The sequence below is a fragment of the Sylvia atricapilla genome, chromosome 15 (genome assembly GCF_009819655.1).
Source record: "Sylvia atricapilla isolate bSylAtr1 chromosome 15, bSylAtr1.pri, whole genome shotgun sequence".
NCBI lineage: Eukaryota > Metazoa > Chordata > Aves > Passeriformes > Sylviidae > Sylvia > Sylvia atricapilla.
The window spans coordinates 10,000,516-10,023,643 of record NC_089154.1 but is presented as its reverse complement, the minus strand read 5'-3'; the positions used below and the strand labels follow the sequence as shown (position 1 = coordinate 10,023,643).

Here is a 23,128-nt window from a genome sequence, read left to right as displayed (position 1 = left end):
TCTGGAAAATAGGAACTGTTTATTTATCATAAATACAGATCAGCCAGGCGTGCAGTTTATCCTACAGACTTTCCAGAAAGCCACACAGTGGAAAGCTGCCTCCCAGTTACTTCCCTTTTTCCACAAGAAACTCACTTATCCAGCAGCTCAGTGATTTTTTCTGCCATGGGATTGCACTGACACGTTCCACCAAGAGTATCTGTGCCTACCAAAGGCAGTAAGCTGTCTCCATGCAAGCAAACTCCTTCTGCCTGGTCGGACTTGGAGGTTTCTGAACTAATTAATTAATTCTTACAGTGCTTGTTCAGAGCACAAAGGTGCATAAGGATTTTGTGGCTAGGGGGTGTACTCACATACCTAATTGGGAATCTTGCTGCCAACATCTGTTCTGAGAAAGGCCATTTTTAGAAACAGTATGAAATGAGGCTCTTCATGCTCATGTCAGAAATTTGGGCACATCATTTAAGCAACAACCTCAGGATTTTGTCCCCACTAAGAGCACTGCACTTTGAACAAGCCATTGATGTGGGATCTGATAATTACAGGGAGGGCTGGATGTTCCCAGCATTGTCCGTGCCCTCTGCCCATGAACCTGTGCTGGACAGTGCCTGCAAGCAGCTGCTGAGAGTGACTGTGCCTGAGACAAGAGATCAGCACAGAGTTCATCCTTCAGTCCTTGGGGCTCAGTTCTTCTCCAGGATTCTGGTGAGGAGTTCATTCAGCCGGTTCACCATCGGCCTGGGATCCTCATTCAGTCCTGCTGCAATCATGGCATTTTCATAAATCTGAAAAAGAGAAGAAAGCACTAAATAAGCACCAAAGCAACCTGTCTGAGGGAGGAAGGGAATGTCACTCCCCAGGACGTGCATGCTGAGACCAAGAATGTCTTCTAGGGCACCTGCTAGGAAAACATGGATTACAAGTCCCAGAAATACCCAGGGACCACAGAAAGATGTGACTCTTGCCACTGTAATGGTTCACCCTGTTTCCTGCCATGCATGGTCTGCAAGCTGTTTCTGGGAAGGATGGTGCTGCTTCTGGACAAGGTCTGGCTCTCACCTGGTCGAGCAACATCTGGGCCAGATCAGGCTGACTGTCCTTCAGCTCATTGAGCTTCTTAATCAGAGCATGCCTGTAAGAGAGATCAACACTGAAACTTGCTGATTTAGGACACAGTGAGAAATTTATTTCCAGAATGAGCAGCTAAGTGACATTAGGTCACTAAAGTCAACTTCCTTGCTCCTGTTCTGGGGGCTTCTCTCTTCTCTCCTATCTGTCCCTACAACCCCCATGGTCTCCAGAGGGCTGGACACTTTTTGTGGGGGCTCATGTCAGAAGTGCCACACGCAGCCTCATAGATTAAGGGTGTGCCACCGACTGCACTTAATGGAGAGGACTCTGCTAATTAGCAACCTTACACCGCCTCCCCTCTGCCTCCCCTCCCAAGAGGCTGCTGTGTGGCAGGCCTAGTGCTGGTGCTGTCCCCCTTACCCCGTGTTGATCTCCAGGGTGGGCTGCAGCAGCTGGGCTCGCTCCTCCTGTGTCTTGGCCAGCTGCTGCATGCGCAGGAAGTGGCGGGCAGCGCCCATCTCCAGCACGGTGATCATGGCGGGGTGCGTGTCCAGCCGCGCCGTCACCTGCGGCACAAGCACCGGTCAGGGCTGCTCTGGACAGAGCACATCCTACAGGTGGGGAAAGTCTGAGGACTTGGAGTCTCCTCAGCACGGATCCACACCAAACCTCCACATGATTCCTTACCGTCCCACAGGAGCTGCCTAAACCAGCAGGAAAGATGGGGGCCTAAATGGCCCCACAGTCCACAGGCAGTGGGCTGCAGCTAGACCCAAAGAATTCCTTGCCAATACGCCTTTCTAGTCCACAAGAGGAAAAGGCACCAGCCTGTTCTGGTAACCTGAGCATTGACTGCAGTATGGGCTTTGCTCAATACACATTGAGATGTGGTTCTTCTGCTGCCACACTGACAATGCCATGACAAATGCCACTGCTGTACTCAGTTACCCAGACACAGAATACCCACCTTCACTCCAGTGACTCGAGAGCCCAAGGCATTCCTCATCCAGGCCATCAGATCCTCAGCCTCCTTCTCTGTCAGACGTTCTCCAGCTGGCAGGGAAAGAGGGCACATCTGAGCATGCATTTATCATGTGCAGTGGACAGTGAGCTGAGTTTCCACACTTCCACTTGTCAGTTCTCTTGTGGGAATGGGAATGGGAATGCAGCACCACTCAGCACACACTTAAATATCCTCATCCCAGACCATGCCATACCCACAGAGGGCAGGCTCATGCCTTGCTAGGGGCTGTCTGCCTCTGTCTGGGCACCAGATGTATGCATGGAGTTGAAATAAAATCATGGCAACTCCACACATGACGTTCCATTTAACTTTGATCATATGAGATGAAACGAATCTGCAAAAAATCTCTTTAAGTTGCCTCAGACCATGAGAATGAGAGGGTGGAGGGCTCCTGCTTGTGAGCTGCAAGAGCAGGGGAGGAAGGTGTCCCCTCACTGGTTGCTCAGGGTAGCAGGACAGTGTGCAGCAGGAGGGGCCAGGGAAGCCTCACGGTACCTGGGCGGCTCTCCTCAAACTTCTCTTCCTTATAGTGATCAACAACAATGTCTGTCTCCACAGAGATCAGCTTCTTCTTGTCAAACTCCCGGAGATGCAAGAGTGTCAGCTCATCAAACTGCTCATAGCAGAACAGCACCTGTGCCAGCAAAGGGACAGTGACACATTGTTTGGGATGTAACAACATTTCCTCCTTCCCAAGGCAGTTCTGTACCAAACAGCAGGAACATCACACAGAAACTCACAGGTTCAACCCCACAGTGACTATCACTCAGGGTCTGACATGAAAGCAAACCCTTGGAGGGATTTGTTACCACGGCTGGCAGGTCTGCAGCTGAACAAGTCCTGCTGCCCAGGGAAAGTGAGAACCAGCACTGACTCCAGTCCTGAGAGGGCCACCTGCCCACAGAGGACAACTGTAACACCATTACAGCTCTGCACAGCAGCTCCCAGGCTCCTACTCCAGGGTCCAGCAAAGGTAGGATACAGATATAAGAACCAGGTGCCTGTTCAAGTACTAAATCACAGAATATGCTGAGTTGTAGGGGACTCATCAGGATCATTGTGTCCCAACTCTTGTCCCTGCACAGCACACCCCAACAATCCCACCCTGTGCCATTGTCCAAATGCTTCTTGAACTCACTAGTCATGAGTGACGAGATTGATACTCTGCTGCCCTTTTTAAGGATGTTGAAGACCACAGTGAGGTCTCCCCTCAGTCTCCTTTTCTCCAGCTGAACAGACCAATTGCCCTCAGCCACTCCTCATATGGCTTCTCCTCCAGGCCCTTTACCATCCTCATGGCCCTCCTTCGGATACTCCTAACAGCTGAATGCTTTTTTTTCAAACGTTGTTAAGAGTGTGTGACAGGTCCCTCCTGGCCTCATGCCACAGTGTGAGCAGAGGCAGAGGGGGCCAGGCAAAGGCAGGGCTTTATCACAGGCCTCACTGCCCAGCTCAGCTCTGAGAGCCAGCCCTGACCACTGCTGCAGCAGCTCAGGGCATTCCCCTGGCTGTGGCACCACTGCTCACCCACCTCCATGTCCTTCTTCTTCATGGCCTCGAAGTAGGGGGAGTGCTGGGCCAGGTGCCGGTTGGGGGCACACAGGTAGTAGATGTTCCTGCTGCCGGCCTTCATGCGCGAGCTGTAGTCGGTCAGGCTGGTCAGCTGCCCCGCGGGCAGCGCCGACGACTCGTAACGCAGCAGCTTGGCTATGTCCTCCTGCAAGAAACGTGCTCCTCTGAGCTCAGGGCCGGTCACTGAGCTCCACCCAACAACCCCTCCCAGCCCCAAGGATTCCTGTGCAGCCCTACAAAAAGGCTCAGGGGATTCTGAATCCCTCCTTTGCTGCTCCAGATATTACAGAGGCAGAAAAGTAACCTAGACAGGATGTAGGTCACGCTCTCTTGGAAATGGGAATTAGGCAGAAGACAGCAGGAGGAAGAAAGCCCCTTTATTGCCTGTTGTAGTTGATATTGCAGCAGGGAAGGCTGACAACAGTGTGGGTACAGAGACTCTGTAGGGTCTCAAAATAAATGGGAAGCAGCACCAGTGAGAGTTTAGGCACTAGAGAATCCATAGGTCTTGGTACACCCAGGAACACAAGTTATGGGTGTGCAAGTTCCACGGGGAAGGAGCAGTCTCCCTCATCCCAGCTCATGGTAATCTTTCCCATCAGCTGCAGTGTTTCAAGACTCCTGGTACCTTGACATCCTGCTCTGCTATCGTGACAATCCCCTCTCTCATGAATACCCCGTACTCCTCAAAGAACTTAGCATATTTCTCAGGGTCCTTTTTGCTTTGGTCAATGAAGAACTTGATCAACCTCTTCTGCAAAACATCACGGAGCTTCCTGCAGGAGGAATAAGCCTTTTTAAAGACAGCTGCTAGAGCAAGACAAGACATTTTAGGTGAACATCTCTCTGTGCAGAGTTGTAGTGAGTCCACTGTCCCCTTTCCCTCATGGCTTTACATCTTTTCCTTGTATCTCAGTCCAGAGATACTCTTGCTTACCTGATCAGGGCACTCTCCTGCAGCAGCTCCCTGCTGAGATTCAGGGGTATATCCTCACTGTCCACAACACCTGGAACACAGAGCAACCCTTGAACAGTGATGCAAACACAAATGCCAGGCTCAGGAGGGCAGCCCTTGCTTGCCTCATCCCTGTGGAAGCCATCATCCACAACCTGCTATTCCTGGTCCCACACACACCTCTAAGGAAGCGCAGCCACTTAGGCAGGATGTCTGCAGCTTTGGTTTGGATGAGGATTTTGCGGCTGTAGAGGGCAACGCTGGAGCCCATTTCCCTGCTGATGTCAAACATGGATGGCTTCTGCAGGAAAAGAGACAGGAGGTAACACCAGCACTGTGCAGGGTGCCCACATCACACTGATCTTTCCTACAATGCTGAACCCAATGACAGCTGAAATCTTGGCTCTCTTCCCTAGGGACCTACCTGAGCCCTCTCCCTGCTCCTGTCACGGCTCAGTATCCCAACTACCCTGCGGCACCAGCCCACTGCAGAGATGCCACACTGGATATCCCTCCCTGCAGCCATATCTGCCTCCTTTCCCTAAGGAGCTCTCCCACTGTCCCCTTTCAGAGCAGCTGGGCAGATGTCCCACAGGAGAGGACACGTACTTGCTCGGGCACGTAGAAGATGCTGCGGATGTTGAGGGGAGCGTCGGTCTTGTAGTGCAGGACGTAGCGGGGCTTGTCGTACGCCTGCGCTATGAAGCGATAAAACTCCTCATGCTGCCACTCGCTGATGTCCTTGGGGTCCAGCATCCACAGAGCCTGTGGAGGAGCAGGGAGAACAGTTCCCATCACTTCTGTGGCCTCCAGGATGCCAGAGCAGGGAAACAGAACCTTTGAAACAGACTCCTCTGAACAGCCCGGGAGCGAGATGTGGCTCAGGCACATTATGGACTAACAGACTACTGCCCCCTCATCTGGCCTCGGGCCACCCCTCAGAAGTAACTCCTGCCCTGCAACACATATAGGGCAGCTTTGTTTAGCCCAAAACAAAAGGGATTTGGCTAACCTCCTTTGCCTCGCAGTTGCCAATGGCCATCCTGGAATAGATCCCACAGCTCAACTGACTGGCAGTACTGGTCATGTTCTCAAGGCCTGACCACCAAGCAAAGGAAAAGCAAAAGTTCAAGTGAACCTTTTGCAACCAACCTGCCTCTTTGATGGAGGCTGTCTCAGCTGAAAGCTTGTGAAGCAGCTCCTGCACTGCCTGCTTTCTGCTGATTTGTTCAGCAGCTTGGGAGATGTGTTGTGAACCACTGCAGGGTCACTGCTCCAGCCCTGCTTCCCACATGAACACAGACACTGAAGCCATGAGCTCTAGCTTCCACCTGCTGTTGCTCTGACCTCCCAGTGCTTTCTGAAGCACTGAGCCCATGCTCACAGCATGTTTCAGTTTTCAATACGTCAGCAAAAGTCTTGCATCTAGCAAAGATGTGGGACTCAATGCAGAACTGTGTGTTTCCAGCTGGGTGAAGCCTATCTCAGTCACTGCCTCTCTTTGCCATCAAGCCCAAACGAGTGACAGGAGTGATTTCTGGGGACAACACAAACATGTAGCCCATCCTCAGAGCCCAAGGGTTTCAGGTCCCTGGCAGCTCTGAAATCCTTAAGGATTCCTCTGCCTCAGAGCCTTGTTTCACAGGTGGCTTTCCCTCATTTCCAGCCCACACAAGTGTCCTAGAAGGTCTGCAGGATCACAGGTAGAATTATGGACTCACTGGGAGCTAAGGTGTTCTACAGTAGCTGTGTTAGGGAAAGTGCTGCTGCTTTCTCAGGGGCTCACTGGTAGCTAGCAGTTATCCCAGTCAGACCAGAAGAAGGCCCCAGCTCCATGCTGTGAGCATTCAGGAGCTCAGCAAGGAGAAACCTCACCAGGGAACCAACTGTGGCTCTTTGCAGTAAACTGATGCTCATGTATAGAAAAACACAAAGCCAAGATCCTGGATAAAGAAAAGGCATGAAATGGGAGCATAATGAGAATAAAACTGTTGCTGTAAGCCAAGGGAAAGCAGACTTTCTGATAAGAATATAAAAGTCTATGACTCTATTAAGGGTATTTCACCCCTTGCTCTACTACTGCTCTTCTCCAGGGAACCTGTTCTATTGATTGCCAGGTACAGAGAGCAAACAGCTGTCTAAAGCTATTTCTGGTTTTGTAATTTAAGGGGCACAGCTAGAAAGCTTTTGGAACAGAAACACTATGATGCAGGAATCCAAATAAATAATCAGTGACTAATAACACCAATTACAGAACCTTAAATTAACATGGTAAAATGTTTAAGTACAGTCTCGAAAGTCTGTGCAGTCAGTGCTGCATTCCAGGAAACAAAAAAGCCACACATATGCTCTCTACCTGCTCTCTTAGGTGAGAAAGCTTTAAACAATCAGAAGAGGAGATGCTGGAGGAAAATGATTAATAGATTTCTGTTTTAAAGATAATTAATTTCTCCCAAGTGATGCCTGCAATTGGGCCAAGAACATCTTGAGTAAAATGGATCTGGCTGCAGTATAATGCCAGTGGTCAGAAAATGGCAGCATGAAGCATTAGGAGCTGGGAATAAATCAGGCTGTGAGCTGAGCTGCTAAAAAACCCCCAACCACTCCCTGGCAGTGGCTATTCCATGTAAGGGACAGAAAGAACTGCAGTGAAAAGTGTCAGCACACCAGCAATATGAGCAATCCCTACAGCACCAACACGTCACATGGCTTGAACAGAATAAGCATTATAAAGCACTGAAATAATAATTCAGGATAAGGGAAGATACAGATCTTCCTGATCTCCAAGAATTTTCCACAATAAATGCAAACAAGCTGTTGCAGGTGTGACTTCAGCTGGATTGTCTCCTTCTGTTCTAATTAACTGATCACTACAAGCTCTGTGATACCCTGAACAATCCTCCCCTGATTTCCAGGGACAGCAGCAGCTTTATGCTGTTTCCTGTCTCCAGTGGAGCATTAACAGTGGTTCATCTCTGTGACTGACCTGCCTGTGGCCTCCAACTCACCTGTAATGTGTTAATCCTTCTCCCATTGAGATACAGGGGGAAGCTGATGAAGTTGCTATATTTTGTCACCACCTCTGGAATGAAAAGAAGACACAGAAGAGTCACCTTTGTGGAAACAACACAGCAGGAATTCTCTCAGTAACAGCAGTGAAAGGAGTTGCAGGAGAGGAATAAACCTGTAAATTCACCTCCCATCTGTGGGCACCAACAGACTTCACAGAGCCCCAGGGGTAACAGCATTCCTCTCCTCTACTCACCCTTGACTCGGTCTTCATTTGCAAACTCTTTGCAGTCTTCTTTGAGGTGTATAATAATCTTAGTCCCAGCTCTGACCCCAGATGCTTCTGCAATCTCAAACATCCCTGAACTAGGATTAGAAACAAACACTGTGTCAGTTTGTGCCTACCCATGACAGGACAGAGAAACTGTTCAACTAAGAGCACACACAACACTTCAAGGCCAAGAGAAAAAGACAAAAAAGTCTTGATTGCCTGAATGCTCCTTGTGCCTCTAAGAAACCCCAAAAAACATGTGGCTGCTTTCCCCACAGAAAGAGACTCCAGACCCAGGACACACTGCTCTGCAAAGACACTAGCTACTGAAAACCCAAACCAGTCAGGTGTCTCAGTTTTCTCACGAATTTAAATAGTGTTCTAAATTCTTTATTCTGAGGAAATTCTAAGGGGACGCTGAGCCTGTCACCCTCAGAAGCTCCAATTTCAACATGTCCAGCAGCCCACAGCTTTGCCATCACTGATGTTTGCAACTTCAAGCAAAAAGTAAAGGATGAGCACAAAGCTGTGACCCACAGAGGAGATGTGCCTGCAGATCCCAGCACTGCACAGGCTGCTTTCTGTGAGTGCCTCAAGCCAGACCTCAGAGGATGATTAGACCGAAGTTCAGTTTGTCCCTGTGGTGTGGGGCCCCCAGAGCTGACTGCATGCCAGCAGGGATGGAACAGGAGAGGCAGGTACTCTGTCCACAGCACACCTGCTCTAACACACCAACTCTGTCCTTGTAATTCCACACTGGCACATTTGGCCATGCTTTGTTACTGTGTATGACTTGAGCAGACCTAAAACAGTCAGCCAGGTCCTGAAAGAACACACAAGCCCTGTCTTTACACAGCCTTCTGGCCATGCCTGGTCTGGACACAGCCCCCCATGGTGCCACCCCACTCTGCAGCCTCACCCATCAGATGACCAGTGGTAGCCTGGGCTGCCTGGCTCTGCTGACTGTGAGAACACCTCCACTTTATCAGCCACCATGAAGGCTGAATAGAAACCCACTCCAAACTGGCCGATGATTTTACTGCTGGCTTCAGCTTGGCTCTGCAGAGCTTCTAGAAAAGCCTGTAGGAACAAAGGAGACACAAAGCAGCACACAGTGACTTTGGGTATTGCTGGAGTTTGTGATCAATTCCCAGCTGGGCTCCTCAGGCACTGCAGCCTGCTAGTCCAGCACCTTCACCCTATGCTCCTGCATCAGTGCTTTGATGAAGGTTGCCAAGGAAAAGGGTTTCTCTACAGAGACTGCACATCTGGAAAAGGGGAGCTCTGCTTAGAGCAGTAAAAGGAAAACAAGTGAGAGCTCAGTCAATCAGGAACAGGAAACCCCTTAAAATGGTGCCTCCAGAGGTGAAAACAAAAATCAGGTACACATGTACCACACCTTGCTGTGGGGACAGAGCTGCTGCTCCCCTGACATGAAGTGGGTGCCCCTCTGTAAGGATGGCTGGGCAGGAGGGTGTTCAGAGTGAGGGCAGTGAGTGCAGCAGTGCCCATCAGCACTGCTTGGGCTCCCTGGGCCTCCCACAGCACAGCAGAGACCACTGAAAGCCAGAGACCCCAGAGGTAGGTTTCATCTTCCAAGAGGAGTGTAATTTCACAGCTGGGCTGAGGGCCAAGGGACAGAATAGAATGAAAAATTACTGAGAGAACAAAAGTGGTTGTAATTGGAGAAGAGTTTTCTAAGGGAGGGAGAAGGATCCTCAAACCAAGTTACCTTTGAGCCTGATCGAGCAATGGTACCAAGGTTAGAAACCAGCTCCTCTTGGGTCATCCCAATACCTGTGTCCTGAAAAGAAACAGCAATTGCATCTGAAATATCAGTAGGGAATCATTGCTCCAGCAAACAGCACCCAAGCAACTTATCCCTCCAACTCCCACTATCTGCTTCCCCCCTGAGTAGTTAATCCAACAGCAAACTTCTGGCTGTGACTCCATCTGCCCATGGCCAGGAACACAGACTCAGAGGGCACAGAGCTCCAGGGGCAGCCACAGCTACAAACCATCAGAAAGCTCAGAGACTCTGGCTATTTCTCAAGGCAAGACAAAACCATGCCAGGACATGCTGGATCCCTGTAAAAAGCACAGGATGGCAGTGCAGGAAAGAGGCGTCAACCCAACCATGGTCCCACAGTGCCAGATGTCACACAGAGAGCCACCTTCCATTCCTGAAATGGTCTGAGGGGGATTTGAGGAGCAGTGAGAAGCAGTTTATTTGCAATCTGCAGATGTGGAACTGACACACCAACACTGGGAATCAGCGGCAGAGCAGTCAATCCCTTAACTCTCAGGTAATGCAGACCCTTCTCTGCAAGCACCACATGAACTGATCTCCATCTGTTCTGCCTTTCCCCCCTCCTTCTCTCCCTCACCCTCTGCTCCATGATGTGAGTATGAAGCTGTTAACGTCCAGGAGAGCTGGGTATTGCATTCCCATGGGAACAGCCAAACCCCAGCCAAAATACAATGCACCAGCTACACTTTGTGATGCTCTGCCCAAGCTTCAGAGGCACACAGCTCCTTGACATCCCCAGGTTGTTCCAGAATTGCACTGCTGCATGCAGATAAACATCTCCCTGCAGCTCACACATCTCCGGCAGCAGAGCCTGCAGCAGCACGACCCAGAAAAGGCTGCAGTAAGTCTCAAACCTGGCTGCAACTTCAATTTGCATGACAAATTGAAGACAACAAAGGTAACAGCAAACCCCAGCTAGAAATGGCCACCCTCTCACACAGGACCCCAGCAAAAATCTTTCCCATTCTGTTGTCCACTGTGTTTTCAGACTTGCTCCACACATATTTTCCACAGGAGCAAAGGGCAGGCTACTGCCCTCCAGGATGCCACTCCTAAGGAAAAAGTGCCATTCCCCCTCCCAAATCCCAGCAGCTTCTCTACCTGACACAAGCATCCCAAGAAGCCACTGTTACATGTTCTCTGAGCCACTCTCTTGAGGTGAAAAGCAGCCAAGTGAGATGTGATTCTCATGAGGGATTCAGCTCTACCCGAGTACCTGTGAGCATGGTGGGCTCACACATTCCCAGTGCCTTAGCAGGGGTGGGATTTCGTGTGTAGGGTCACCAAATCAGCTGCAACAGAGCTGGCAGCTGCTAGGTGTGTCAGAGGTGAGGTACCACCCATGGAGCATTGACTGGGCTCATTTCTACCAAAGTAAGTTAATGTCAGTATGTATGTGATAATGTAGCATTTAAGTGCACTGAAGGGTTGAGCTGTTCAGCTTGTGAGGTGCCATGTGGGTCAGACATTTTCCTGCACCCCCACAAGTCACGGCACAGCACTCCCTCTCCCTTGGTTAAATACAGTAAGGCCAGTCAGCCCACTTGGCTGAGAAGAGGGATGATGCCCAGTAAGATCTCAACAGCGAGAGATCAAAAGCCAAGAAAAACAAACAGCGTATGGCAAAATCTCAGGAATCTGACATGGTCCCTTCCCCCAGGGAAGAAAAAGCCAGAGAGAACAGTTTTCAGCATCTGGTTCAGTTTTTCTTCATGCCAGACCCTGAACAGAACTCTGATCCACTTCTATTTATAGGACAGCATGTCATTCCCAAATTCCAGTGTGTTTTAAAAAAAAATACATCCTTACCCCATAAATTTATTTGGCTATTGAATTCCTAATGCCCTGCCAAACTTACTGCAGAATGCTTAATGACAATTCCTGGAGAATACTTTGATGAGAGTGAATCTTATGAACAAAGAAAGCAGGACTCACAACAGCCAGGATGCTGACAGTGAGAGCAGAAAGCGAAGATCCTGGCAAAGCAGACATTCCCTACTGCAGGAAAACACCTGGCTGGATTAGGATGAAGACACCATCAGGATTCAAGCCATCCTTGCCATGTCCACATTTCCTGCAGCTGCCCTTTGGCTCTCTTCACCACATGGAGCTGCTCAGGGGAACGGGAATAATGCAGCAGTAGAGGAGAGATGGGAGCTGAGCTCTGCAGAGGAGGAACTCTGCAAGTCATGGGAAGCAACTGAACCTGCCCATGAGCAGCCCACCTCAGCTGCCACACAAGTGCTGGCAGCTCCAGGTCCATGAAATCCAAGGAAGCAGCTGGTGGAACTTCTTCTGCCCTTCTCAGACCCCTCTGTGCTGCACCAGCTGCTGCTCGGTCGCTGGGCATCTACACCAGGAACATGGCATCACACAACCCCTGCAAACACCTTCTGCCCATCCAGCCCTTGCTCCACCATCAGCATTACAACTTTTCTTCCTCTGCACACAGTCCTAGCCCTGCCTTCAGCCTGCAAGAAAAGCTTTATCAGGCTGACCACAGCCACTGCAGAGCTATTTGTAACAGCACAAAGCAAATTGTACGTGGGGCTTCTCGAATTACAAAATATAAGGGATATGTGAGTGTCATGTGCCAAATGTTTCTCTACAGCTTAGAGAGGCCAAGACACAGAGTTCAGTGTGCTGACCCTTCATTAGCTGATGGCTAATTACAGAAGATCTGCTGTTACTCAGCAGAACCACCACCTCCTCACCTGGGTGAATTTCTCCTCTGGTACTTCTTAGGGTGCAGAGTAAAAATCCTCCCCCAAACCACTCCATATAAAAGACAACAAAGATGCTGCAGACCTTCAGACTATGGCCACAAGTGTTGAACTAAACTCAGTAACGTTTACCCTAAAGAGACATCACCTGGACATTGTTTTAGCACCTTTTTATGTGTGGAGACCTCCAAGGTACCAAAGCTGTTGCTGACCTGCACCTTTGTGCCTTCTGTGCCCTTTGTTCTAACCCTGTGGTGATGTTTGCAGAGACCTGCTGTGTAAGATTAGCTAATCTTTGCTCATTACCTGAGTCCAATTTAAAGTATTGCAGAGCTTCCTCACACCTAACAACCCATTAAGCAGCCATTAACTGCTGCCTCTGCCGTGACTGCATCGGAAGGAATGCTCCCAGCTAGAGGTACCTGGCTGAACTATTGTGTCTTTCACTTTGTTTTGCTGCAACACAAACACTTGAAACATTTATTTCAGTGTAAAACCTCAATGGGGCATCAGAATAACGCTGACTGTATTATAAAGACATGCTGCTTTCACCAGTTGATAAGGTAATAAAATCCCAAAATATGTCATTAGCAAATGTGCCCACTGTTATTTAAATACCTTGATTAAAGACTTAAAATTCGCAAGACCAGGACAGCAGCTGCACTAGAGCAATGTTCTGGTTTAGAATCATTAAAACATCTGCAGCAGCAGCAACCAGCAGAATAAACTTGATGCATATGAACACGAGGTTACTTTGGCCTAGTACATGGATGTTGTCCAGAGCAGAGAGCCTGAACTGTCCTTTGCAAAACCACAGGCTCGGCCTCCACCCATCCAGGTCTAAATACCTGCTGTCCAGAAAAGTACTGCTTTTCATCCACTTTGAATTTCCCATTTTTATACAGGATGTGCTCTTCTTCTGCCGTGAAGAGGACTGAAAGATTGTGCATTTCCTTCCTTGGGCCACACGTTATTTGAGATTTGTTTATGTTTCTTGTTAAAGATGATGCAACCACTGGAAGCTGTAGCCCATCCCTGCAAACTGTGGCACATTTCTGTAGTTTTAATTCCACCTAAGACTTGCTAAAGTACAGCCACATTTACCCCTCTATGTCTACCTGTCCATCTCCTGCTTCATCAAGCCCAAGTGACACACAGTTGCTGTTGCAGGTCACCCTCTCTGCTGCAGCTTGGTCCCACAGGGGAGGAGGACCTGCTCCCCACCTGCCCCAAGCTTTGTGGGACACAAGTATGCATCTGCACTGACTGCTACAGCCCCAACAGCCCAGTCCTTACTGGAGCCCCAGCACAGCCCAATCCTTGTTACAGGCAGTTTGGTGAGGCAGGAGAGATCTGCTCAGCGATACAGGGAGCTGTTGCAGGGAGGAGTGGTGTTTGCAGTCATTTTAACTCCTCCCAAACACAGCAAACTGGTGATTTTGTGGCTTCACAGACACTGATTTTGGATGACGGCAACAGAGAGATGAAAGCCCAACAAAGGGAACGGAGCAGCCCAAGCTCTGGCAGCAGCTCCGCTGCCTTTCCCTGCTAGAACAGCAAGCACACTCCCTCCCCCAGCAGAAGCAGCCATCAGCTCTGTAAACATTCCAAACCATTTCCTCTAAACTGTCCTAGCCCTAAATTAAGCACCAGCAAGGAGCAAAGCTGCAGCCCAGAGCTCACACATCACCACCAGGCACAGCAGCACGGCAGAACTGCACAGCTCCAACAGCAGCACAGCCAAGTGCCTGTCACCTGCATGTCACCTGGTGCAGGTGCTCAAGGTGAGCTGTGTGCTCACAGAGCCTTAGGGTCTGTAAGAGGCTCTGTGTTCCCACCTCAAAGGGTCCAAAACCACGTTGGTACAGCCTCAGCACGCACAACTGCAGAGCTCTGCAGAGCTGTTCTCATTGGAAACACGCCCCTCACATTTTGAAATGGATTTTCTTAAGCACTCTGACCTTGCAGGCTGTGGCTGCTACAGATGGAGCTGTCCTAGAAACAAGAGGCAGTTTTCAAAGGGATGGAGGAAATGGTAGAATTTGCTTAAACAACAGGACTTTGGTGAAGGAAGCAAGGTAGTGGAATTCAGTCAACACGTCCCTCTTAGCAGATACTACACTGCAATGCTTAAGTGGAATATTCCTGAATGAGGACATCCTATCAGAATTCTGAGTCTTGCTGTGCTTATGACTGGAATTCAGTCCTGGCAGAGAACAAGGAGAGCTGCAGTCACTGAACAGAGATGAGTGTAGTCCTATACCAGATCTACATAATCCCCCAGGAATGTGCCTGTAATGGCCATCACACATTACAGACCTGCTTTTTCTCAGCTCAGTAAGATGCAAAGAGATGCTACAAGGCTTGGAAGAGAAGGGGAGAGATTCAGCAGATCCAGAGGCACAGAGAAGTATGAAGATCTGAGGAGAAGGATCCAGGGGTCAGAGTGAGACAATGGGACCTTTCTAGGAATAAAAAAGGGGTGGCTGTTACTACAAGTCGACTATGAGGGACCTGCTGCCTCTTTTCTGGAAGGTCCTAGTGGGTACAGAAGACAAAACAGTGGCTAAGGGAAGATCCATCTCTGCCTCAATCACTGCAGCAAGCTTTCTTTCACCTTTGCATTCCTGAAAGGCATAAAAATGTTCTGAATGATGCTTGTTCACAGTAATCATTGTATGCAGTTTGCTTCTTCGGGAAGTTATAAATAACCCCCTGACTGGAGGTAAGGAGCTTTTGGCACTCTGGAGAAGGCAAAGCTATTAAAGAGATTTGAGCAGCGTTGTTCTCACTGCTCCCCACAGCCCAGGACTGCTGCAGTTAAAAGCTCCCTAGTTAAGACTCATTTAATGGCATTAGAGAGGCATTGACAGCCAGGCAGGGGGTTATGAAAAGCCCAATCCCTAACCCATCTCACTGGGATGGCATCAGAGGCACCCTACAAGGTGGGCAAGCAGCTCTCCAACCAAACTGCCAAATGAACAGAGAACTTCCACGGGGACAGGGCATGAGAGGTAACAATGTCTTGATGGAATCAGGTGCTTCGTGTCCACTACAATCTCAAAAGGGAAAGACGAGAGACAGGAATGAACCCCCTGCCTGGGGCTAAGCCAGGGCTCCTCAAACAATTGGTGTTACACAGGAGTCAGAACACTGCAACAGCGTGACAGGAATAGCAAAGCCCTTCACCATGGTTTGAGAATCTCTGCTCGGTGATTGTGTTGCCCACTGACAAGCACTAACTTCCCCATGGCAACTGCAGCACTTGTTCTTCAGAGGAACAGAAATATATAAAATAACTGTGCAGCCTCCAACAGGCCCCTGTGCTTTTGTCCCACGTGAAAAATATCAGCCTGTGTGCTCTGTCTGTGCCACATCTCCCCTGGACCTGCCATGGTCACTCAGGGCCTGCTTCATCTTCCTCCTTCTCTGCTCCCCTAGGAATGTCCACAGCTACACTCATGGTTGACACAGCTCCACAAGGAAAATGACCACTTGCCTTCTTAACATTAGGAACTCTGCCAAGAAAACACCAAAACTGAGGCTCAGCCTCCCACCCTGGACAAGAGCCACAAACAAGATCAAAGTACAGAGAAAAAGCCCAGCTCTACTTCCCTCTCCACACTGAGGCCCACAGGTGACTGCTCTTACAGAATGTCTCCCTCCCAGTCAGCATTTTGTCACCAGCAGGGACAACCAAAACCTGGGCATAGGGAAGTGCTGTGCTACTGCCCAAATCTACAGTCCCAACTGCCTGAGGGCAGAACCTCAGCATCAGCTGGACTCAGACTGTCCTGGAGCAGGAAGAGATAGAGACAGGCAGGAATGGGAAGCTCTTTTCACTACCCTGGCATTTCCCCTCTCACCCAGGGAAGAGAGAGGGTCTGCAAGCAACCACGTGACACATCAGACTTAAGGAGGTGCATGAAAACCTCCCCAGAGGTCAGGAGGAAACCAGTTTCACAACTTAACCACTAGTGAGAAACTCGCACAACCTGGGAAGTGCACTAGGCAGGGGTACTGGCAGAAGAGCTACAGGTACTTCCCAAAAGGGAAAGAAGCAGCAGCAAACTTTCCTATGGCTACAAGTGGGGAGCAGATAACACTGCAGGTTTCTCATCAAATCCTGAGGTTACAGCCTCATGAACCAGAGCCCAGCTGAAGACAGAACACTCTGAGGGCAGGCTTGGGGACTGTGCTGCTGCTCAGCTTCCCGTGACTCTTCACAGGACAAAGGCAGAGTGCAGCAGGGAATAACCCTCTGCTGTTCCCAAAGGGCCCTACCTGGATGGTGATGGTTCCCTTCCCGCTGTCTGTCTGCAGGTGGATCTCCAGCTCTGGCAGCGCCTTCCCTTCCATCATGAGGCGGTGCCGCAGCTTCTCCAGCGCATCGCTGCCGTTGGAGATCAGCTCCCGGATAAACACCTGGGGACACACACAGCCTCACCCTGCAGCCTGGCCCTGCCCCTGCACAGCCCTCCCACAGGCTCCCACTAATTCCCAGCTCCCCAAACTGGGCTTCCCCATTATCTTGCCAGGAGAACTCAGTGTGAAACTGGAGAGCCTCAAGCTCACAGAGTCACTTGGCTATACCTACAAATTGGTTCAAAAACACATTTTCAAGGTGTCTTAAGAAAACATCATTCAAGAAAGCCTGACATGAAAGCTCAGGACTCACTGGGAACTGAACAGTTATTCTCCCAGCTCAACCATCTTGGATGTATCCCTTCACAGAGACAGGCCTTTGCCAAGAGAAAATCTCCCAGCAAGTTGTGGGTGTCTTACCTCTTTCTCAGAGTACAGGGAACGGGCAACAATGTCCAGCAGTTTCTTTGTTTCCGCCTGGAACTCATGTTTAGAGGCTGCACCTGGAGAAAAGGTTAGGGTTGGAGTTGTTGAGTTTGGAGAAGAGAAAGCTCAGGGATCACTTACAGCCCCTTTCAGTGCCTAAAAGGCCTCCAGGAGAGCTGGAGAGGGACTTTGGACAAGGGCCTGAAGTGACAGGACAAGGGGGAATGGCTTTACACTGCCAGAGAGCAGGGTTAGATGGGATATTGGGAAAAAAAAAAATCTTCCCTGCGAAGTGCTGAGGCCCTGACACAGGGTGCTCAGAGCAGTTGTGGCTGCCCCTGGATCCCTGGAGGTGTCCAAGGTCAGGCTGGATGAGCACATCTGTACAGCCACCCCTGCAGGTGCACAGGAAGAGAAACCTCCTCAGCTGAAAGACCATCCTTGGCCTTTTAAAAATACCAAAAGGCATTGGAAAACTCCTTTCTCCTGCAAGAGGCATTAGAAAACTCTTGGAAAACCCAGAGGGAAAAGCCACATCACCTGTGCCTTGCCTTGCTGGTGAGGACGTACATCCCACAGGGATGCCCAGGGTGAAGCTGGAGTGTGGGCAGACAGGAAATCAACCCCAACAGGGACTTCACAGCCTCGCAGTCTCAAAAGTACCTCCCAGGAAAACCACAGAGGCACAGAGTTAAGATATAATTTCTGTGCTGGAATAACTCATTGCTCAGACTGTTTTAGAGCACTTTTCCCTGAGGCTGTGCAAAGCAATTCATTCTAGCTAAAGGGCTGACACCAGGACTCTCACCACACCTCCATGATCCACAGCAATGACCTGGGCAGGCACAGCTTGCTTCTGGGACAGAAAATTCTTCTCACCCAATTCCAGTGCCTGTGGGGCCTCCACACATGACCATCGACTGCCTGGCTAAGCCCATGGATGCAGTCTTGATGTCCTTGTTTCTCAGTAAAGGCCATTTTGACCTCCACACCCAGGTTTTGGGAGGTGATGGTGAAACACAGCTTGGAAGGATGTGGTGACCAATACCTGCACTTCCTCCAGAGGCAGCAGCACTGCTGAGGAGGGCTCACCTGCACCACACCTTGACCCAGGTGCACCTCAAGAGTGTCCCACAAGATATTTGTGCCCAGGCCCACCTTTCACATTCTCTGTGTTGCTGATGATGGTGTGCAGGGGCTCTTCCTCCTTGCTCTCTGCTGTTTGTGTGCTGTACATCCGGACAGCAGGAATGCTGGAGGCAGCAGGAATGTTGTGCTGGAGGCTCCAGCGGTGGAGAAGTTGTCTTTGCAGACATGCTGCTCCTTTTGCTAAAGACAAAAGTGAAGATATTTCAATACATATCACAAGTCCAGCACCAACAGGAGCACTCCTCAGAGGGCCCACCCAGGTAATCCCATGGGATTACACTGTCTGAACAGTTCCCTCACAATCCAACACCCACCACTCTCCCCCAGAACTACCTTCACTGCATTAAAAGGGCAAGTTTCTACTTTGGCTCTTCTGAATTAAAATTTTATCTAGAAGATGACAATTAGAAGCTTTTCCACTGAATTAACCTGTCAGGAAGAGGCAGTTTGCAGCTTTCACTGCTGTTACCTGGCTAAGCTGAAGACAACTCCCATATCGCTGCCCGTGAAAATACAAATTGGCAATAAATATTTGGCCCTTGACTGTCCAAGCACAGGGATTACATCCCCCAGCAAAGCTGGGTCCAAGGCAAGCAGCACATGCAGCACCAGCAATGCCACCAGTCACAAAATCAGTGGGGAAAACAAGACCAGTCAGGAAATGGCACAAACCCCTTAAGGTCAGGGATTCCCAATTCTCCTTTCATTATGCCCAGGTGAACCCAACAGTTTTCTCTCTGTTGGGGGATGAATCAAAGCCAAACCTGTTCACAAAAAGACCATTGCAGCACTATAGACCTCTGTCCAAAGCCTGTTCCTTGGAGTGATCTCTGAATTGTTGGGAGAATGACCTGTGCCAGAGCAGGATCCCAGAGGGTACAGACCTGACCCTGCAGCTGCCCTGGGGAAGGCAGCATCTTGGCCTCCCCAGTCCTACAATGAACAGAAACAGACTGGACTGATCTGGGAAGCAAAGGAGGGACCAGGACAGCCTGGGCAGAGCCAGGATAAACAGCAGAACTGGCTAGAAGCAGTGACAAGCTCAGGTTTTCCTTACAGCTCCCTCTGTGCCTGTTGGCTGTTTCATCCAGCAAAGGAAGAAGGCAAACTCTACACCTGACTATTTCAAGGGGTCCTTTCTTTAGATGACTAGGTACAAAAACACCCAAAGACTGAACCAAACCCCTTTAGTATGGTGAGAGTCCCAAAGCACATCTGTGACCTCCTTGGAAACAGCTTCCATGGCTATCCCCTGCCCTCCAAGCCAGCTGACATGCTCAGGGAGCTTGGCTTCCTCCTGAGCTTTCCTCCCCACCTTGCCACAGCCCTTGACTGAACTCAGCATTCCAGCCTTTTCACCAACATCCCTCATCCTCTAGCTCAGGCTCACTTCACAAGTGCCCTGCAAACCTCCTGCCCCCCATAGCAGGTCTTATAGTCAGTGTGGTTATCAAGAACTGCTCCAGACCATCATGCTGGGCTCTCACTTGCTCCAGACCAGGTGAACATGAACCCCTGAGCTTTAACAGCATTTCTGTCTCCTGCACCTCATCCTCGAGAGCTGACAGAGGAGGCTGTCAGTCCTCGTTCTTCCTCCTCCTCACAGAAAGCTTTGAATCAAGATCCACTTCTCCAGCCAGAAGCTTGAATGACTCCCCAGTCATTCTGCCCTTAAAGAAAAGAGCCCACAAATAGTTCTAAATGCATCTGAACACCTCCCACACACCTAACTGTGCTCTCTGCGTCACTCACAGCTCTGCCGCATTATCGCAGGACACGTTCTGGAACTTCCATTCCACTGCCTGTGCTGGGATCATCTGGGAAAGTGGCAAGGAGAACTGAGCGGCTGAGGTGGAAAGAAGCAGAGCACTTACTCCCCTCAAACTTCAGAGGGGAAGGGCCTGCAGCTCAGGGTTTATATATTTTATTTATGTATTTACATCTTTTATATTTATGCTGGGTGCTGTGGGATACTGCATCGTACGTAAGTGCACACACACATCACATTTCTCGAACAGCAGAAATAGAAGAGAGAATTTTGCTCCCTTCCTGACTCCAGGATCCAAAAAAGACAGATCAGCAGCAGCTTAAAACCTTAAGGTCACTTCTATTATCAGATGTCCAGGCAGCAAACCCCAGAGCCCCCACACAGGTCACCCCCCAGCCCATGAACACCAGCTGACTCTAGAAACTACAGCTACTTATAATTTGATTTCTGGCTATTTATAATTGTTGATGTATTCACATTTTTTGCCTCCCTACCTCCAAAGCACAATAATAAATCACCACCCATCAATTCGGAAGTTACTGTCAGATTTGTGCAACGTTTGGTCTTATCATCCCTAATTAACAGCCTGTCCCATGCCAGGGAGAGACACAGCTCATTAAATACAAGCTGCAGCATCTTCAGCCCATTTGCCTCTCCAGAGTCTTTGCCTGGAGCAAGGGAGCAGAAGAGGCTCCTGGCTATTCTGGGTATAAAACCACAATTATCAGCACACAAGAGCTGTTGAGAAGCACCTGCTGAGGTAACAGGTTATGTGCTACTCATAATGAGCCTCCGAAACAAATTCCTAAGCCCAGGTAACAGAGAAGGAATGGCTCTTGCCCCAGATAAGCACTGTGATGTGTTGGGGCAAATCAGGTTTTTTGATATTCAGTTACTCAAATGTGGAGCTCTAGCACAGCCCTATTCCAATCACTGCGAGAGACGGAAAACCCCACCAAATTCCACTTCTCTGTGATCCCAAGAGATCCTGTGCCCACGGCCACAGACCTGCCTCACACATCCACAGCAAAGACAAGGACCCTCAGGGGCTCCTTTCAATCCAGACACCAGGAAGCCTCAGTGATCCCACAGCCAGTCCCCCAGGAAACAGCCTCTTCTGGAAAAACCACTGCAGCATCAACCAGAGATTCAGGGTGGGAAACCCTGCACAAAGCAGCTTGTGGCTCAAAACAAAAGAGAAGAATTTGGGTCAGCAGGAATTACCATACCAGCTCCAGGCCAGGCAGCTGAGAGCTCTGGGAAGCTCATGCAGGGAAGAGCTCCAGCAAATTATTCCCAGCTCAGACCTCCTTACGCAAAAGGGCTCCCTAACTGAGCACCAGATCCCTGAGAATTTGGGGAGAAGAGATTCCCTGACTGACCCACTCACACCAACACATCTCCTAGAAAGCTCTCCACCAGCTCCAGCCTCTGAAATCCTGAGAGCAGAGAGGAAACACTGCCAGCTCTGCCCGATAAGGGAAGGGATGACTGTCCCTGCAGCTTGGATCACAGGAAAGAAAAACATCTCCTGCCCTCCCTCTTTATCCCCACACAGTTTCTGCTCACGACTTTTTCCCTGAGGGACCTGAATGACAGGTTAAGGAATAAAACTCTGGTTTTACTCTGCTGGAATATATCTAACCCACCAGAGGCAGCAGCTTTGTTCCCAGACATGGATGCTAACAAGTCTCTGGGGCTTTCTGTGGAGGAAGAGCTGGATTGCCCAGAAATACCCAAGTGGCACTCTGTGACACAATAAATCTGACAACCGGATGCTGAAATCGACCCTATTTGTCACACAATATCCTCTGTCACATTTTCTCTTTGTAACCAGCAGGGAAACCACAGACCACACCAACACACACAGAGATCTGTCCATTAGGGGCCACACAACAGATAAGGAAACACGGAGCACAGGAGACAGGCAGGACACTCCTCACCATGCTTCAGTTAATGGCAACTCACAGGCACATTTCCAGCCCACGAAGGCCTTGATAAGGGAGCACATCCCATAACTGAGGCCTCAGAATCTGGATTTTCTTAGCACTCACTCCTGTCAGCTGAGGTGAAACGTCAAGCACGCCCCTGGGAAATGCAAACCCTTCAGGCCTGCATCTGTAAAGTCCCCTGGTGCTGACATGGCTGAGAGAACAGCATCGCTGCTGCCTTCTGCTTTCATGCAGATACCTGGGCTGGTATCTGGTGTGAGCTGGGACATGCACTGGGACATGATGTGAATATGCTGTGCAACCTGTATGAGCCAGCAGGTACCTCTGGATGCCCTGTACACCGTCTATGGGCCAGGAGATGAACTGGGGGTGCTGTATGAACCAGAACATAAACATGGATATGCTACATATCCCTACACGAGCCAGGACATGAGCTTCAACACGCCACATGATCTCAGCATGCTGTACACCCCGTATGAGGCAGGACATGACCCTGGGGCCGCTGAACGCGCTCTCTGCCCGACACGAGCCCCCGCTATTCCCTGTGCATGCCCAGAATAACTCGTCCCTCCCCAGGAAGGTGCGTTGGGGATTCTCGGGTCACTTCACCGGGCGCTGTGCGCGCTGCTCCCGCGCTGCCGGGCCGGCGCCCGTTCCGACTCTGCCGAGCGGCCACGGCCGGCACCAGCCGAGAGCGACGGGGCGCTGCTTGCGGGACACGGACCCTGCGCACCTCCAGAGGACGCACAAGGCCGAGCGCAACTCCGGGCAGGCGCGGCCGTCCGGGCCGAGCCATGGAAGTTTGGCCGCCCCCTGAGGCCGGGCGCCCGCGCCCCTCACGCCGCCCGTCCCCCCCTCACCTGCGGGCGGGCGCAGCCGGGGCGCGGCCCCGGAGCGCCGCAGGGCCGCGAGGAGAAAGCGCCCGCCCCGCGCCGCCGCCATGCCCGCGCTGCCCTCCCGCGGCGCCCGCTGATTACGTCACGGGGCGGGGGCGCGCGGAGTCCCCCGCGCGCGGGCTGCGCGTGACGGGTGC

The 23,128-nt window shown here is 50.5% G+C and overlaps 1 protein-coding gene across 1 annotated transcript; it reads right to left on the bottom strand.

Annotated features, from left to right (window-relative positions):
• On the bottom strand, window positions 1-23,052 carry TRAP1 (TNF receptor associated protein 1). Its single transcript, XM_066330128.1, has 18 exons — window positions 22,956-23,052; window positions 18,385-18,555; window positions 17,221-17,303; window positions 16,720-16,860; window positions 9,635-9,706; window positions 8,822-8,982; window positions 7,888-7,997; window positions 7,631-7,704; window positions 5,232-5,387; window positions 4,803-4,923; window positions 4,605-4,674; window positions 4,296-4,443; window positions 3,627-3,812; window positions 2,591-2,729; window positions 2,039-2,124; window positions 1,492-1,637; window positions 1,060-1,132; window positions 1-785 (listed from the first exon to the last, which is right to left on the bottom strand). The coding sequence occupies exons 1-18, from the start codon at window positions 23,035-23,037 to the stop codon at window positions 684-686; spliced, it is 2,121 nt and encodes a 706-aa protein (XP_066186225.1). The 5' UTR covers window positions 23,038-23,052; the 3' UTR covers window positions 1-683.
• Window positions 23,053-23,128: the final 76 nt, after the last annotated feature.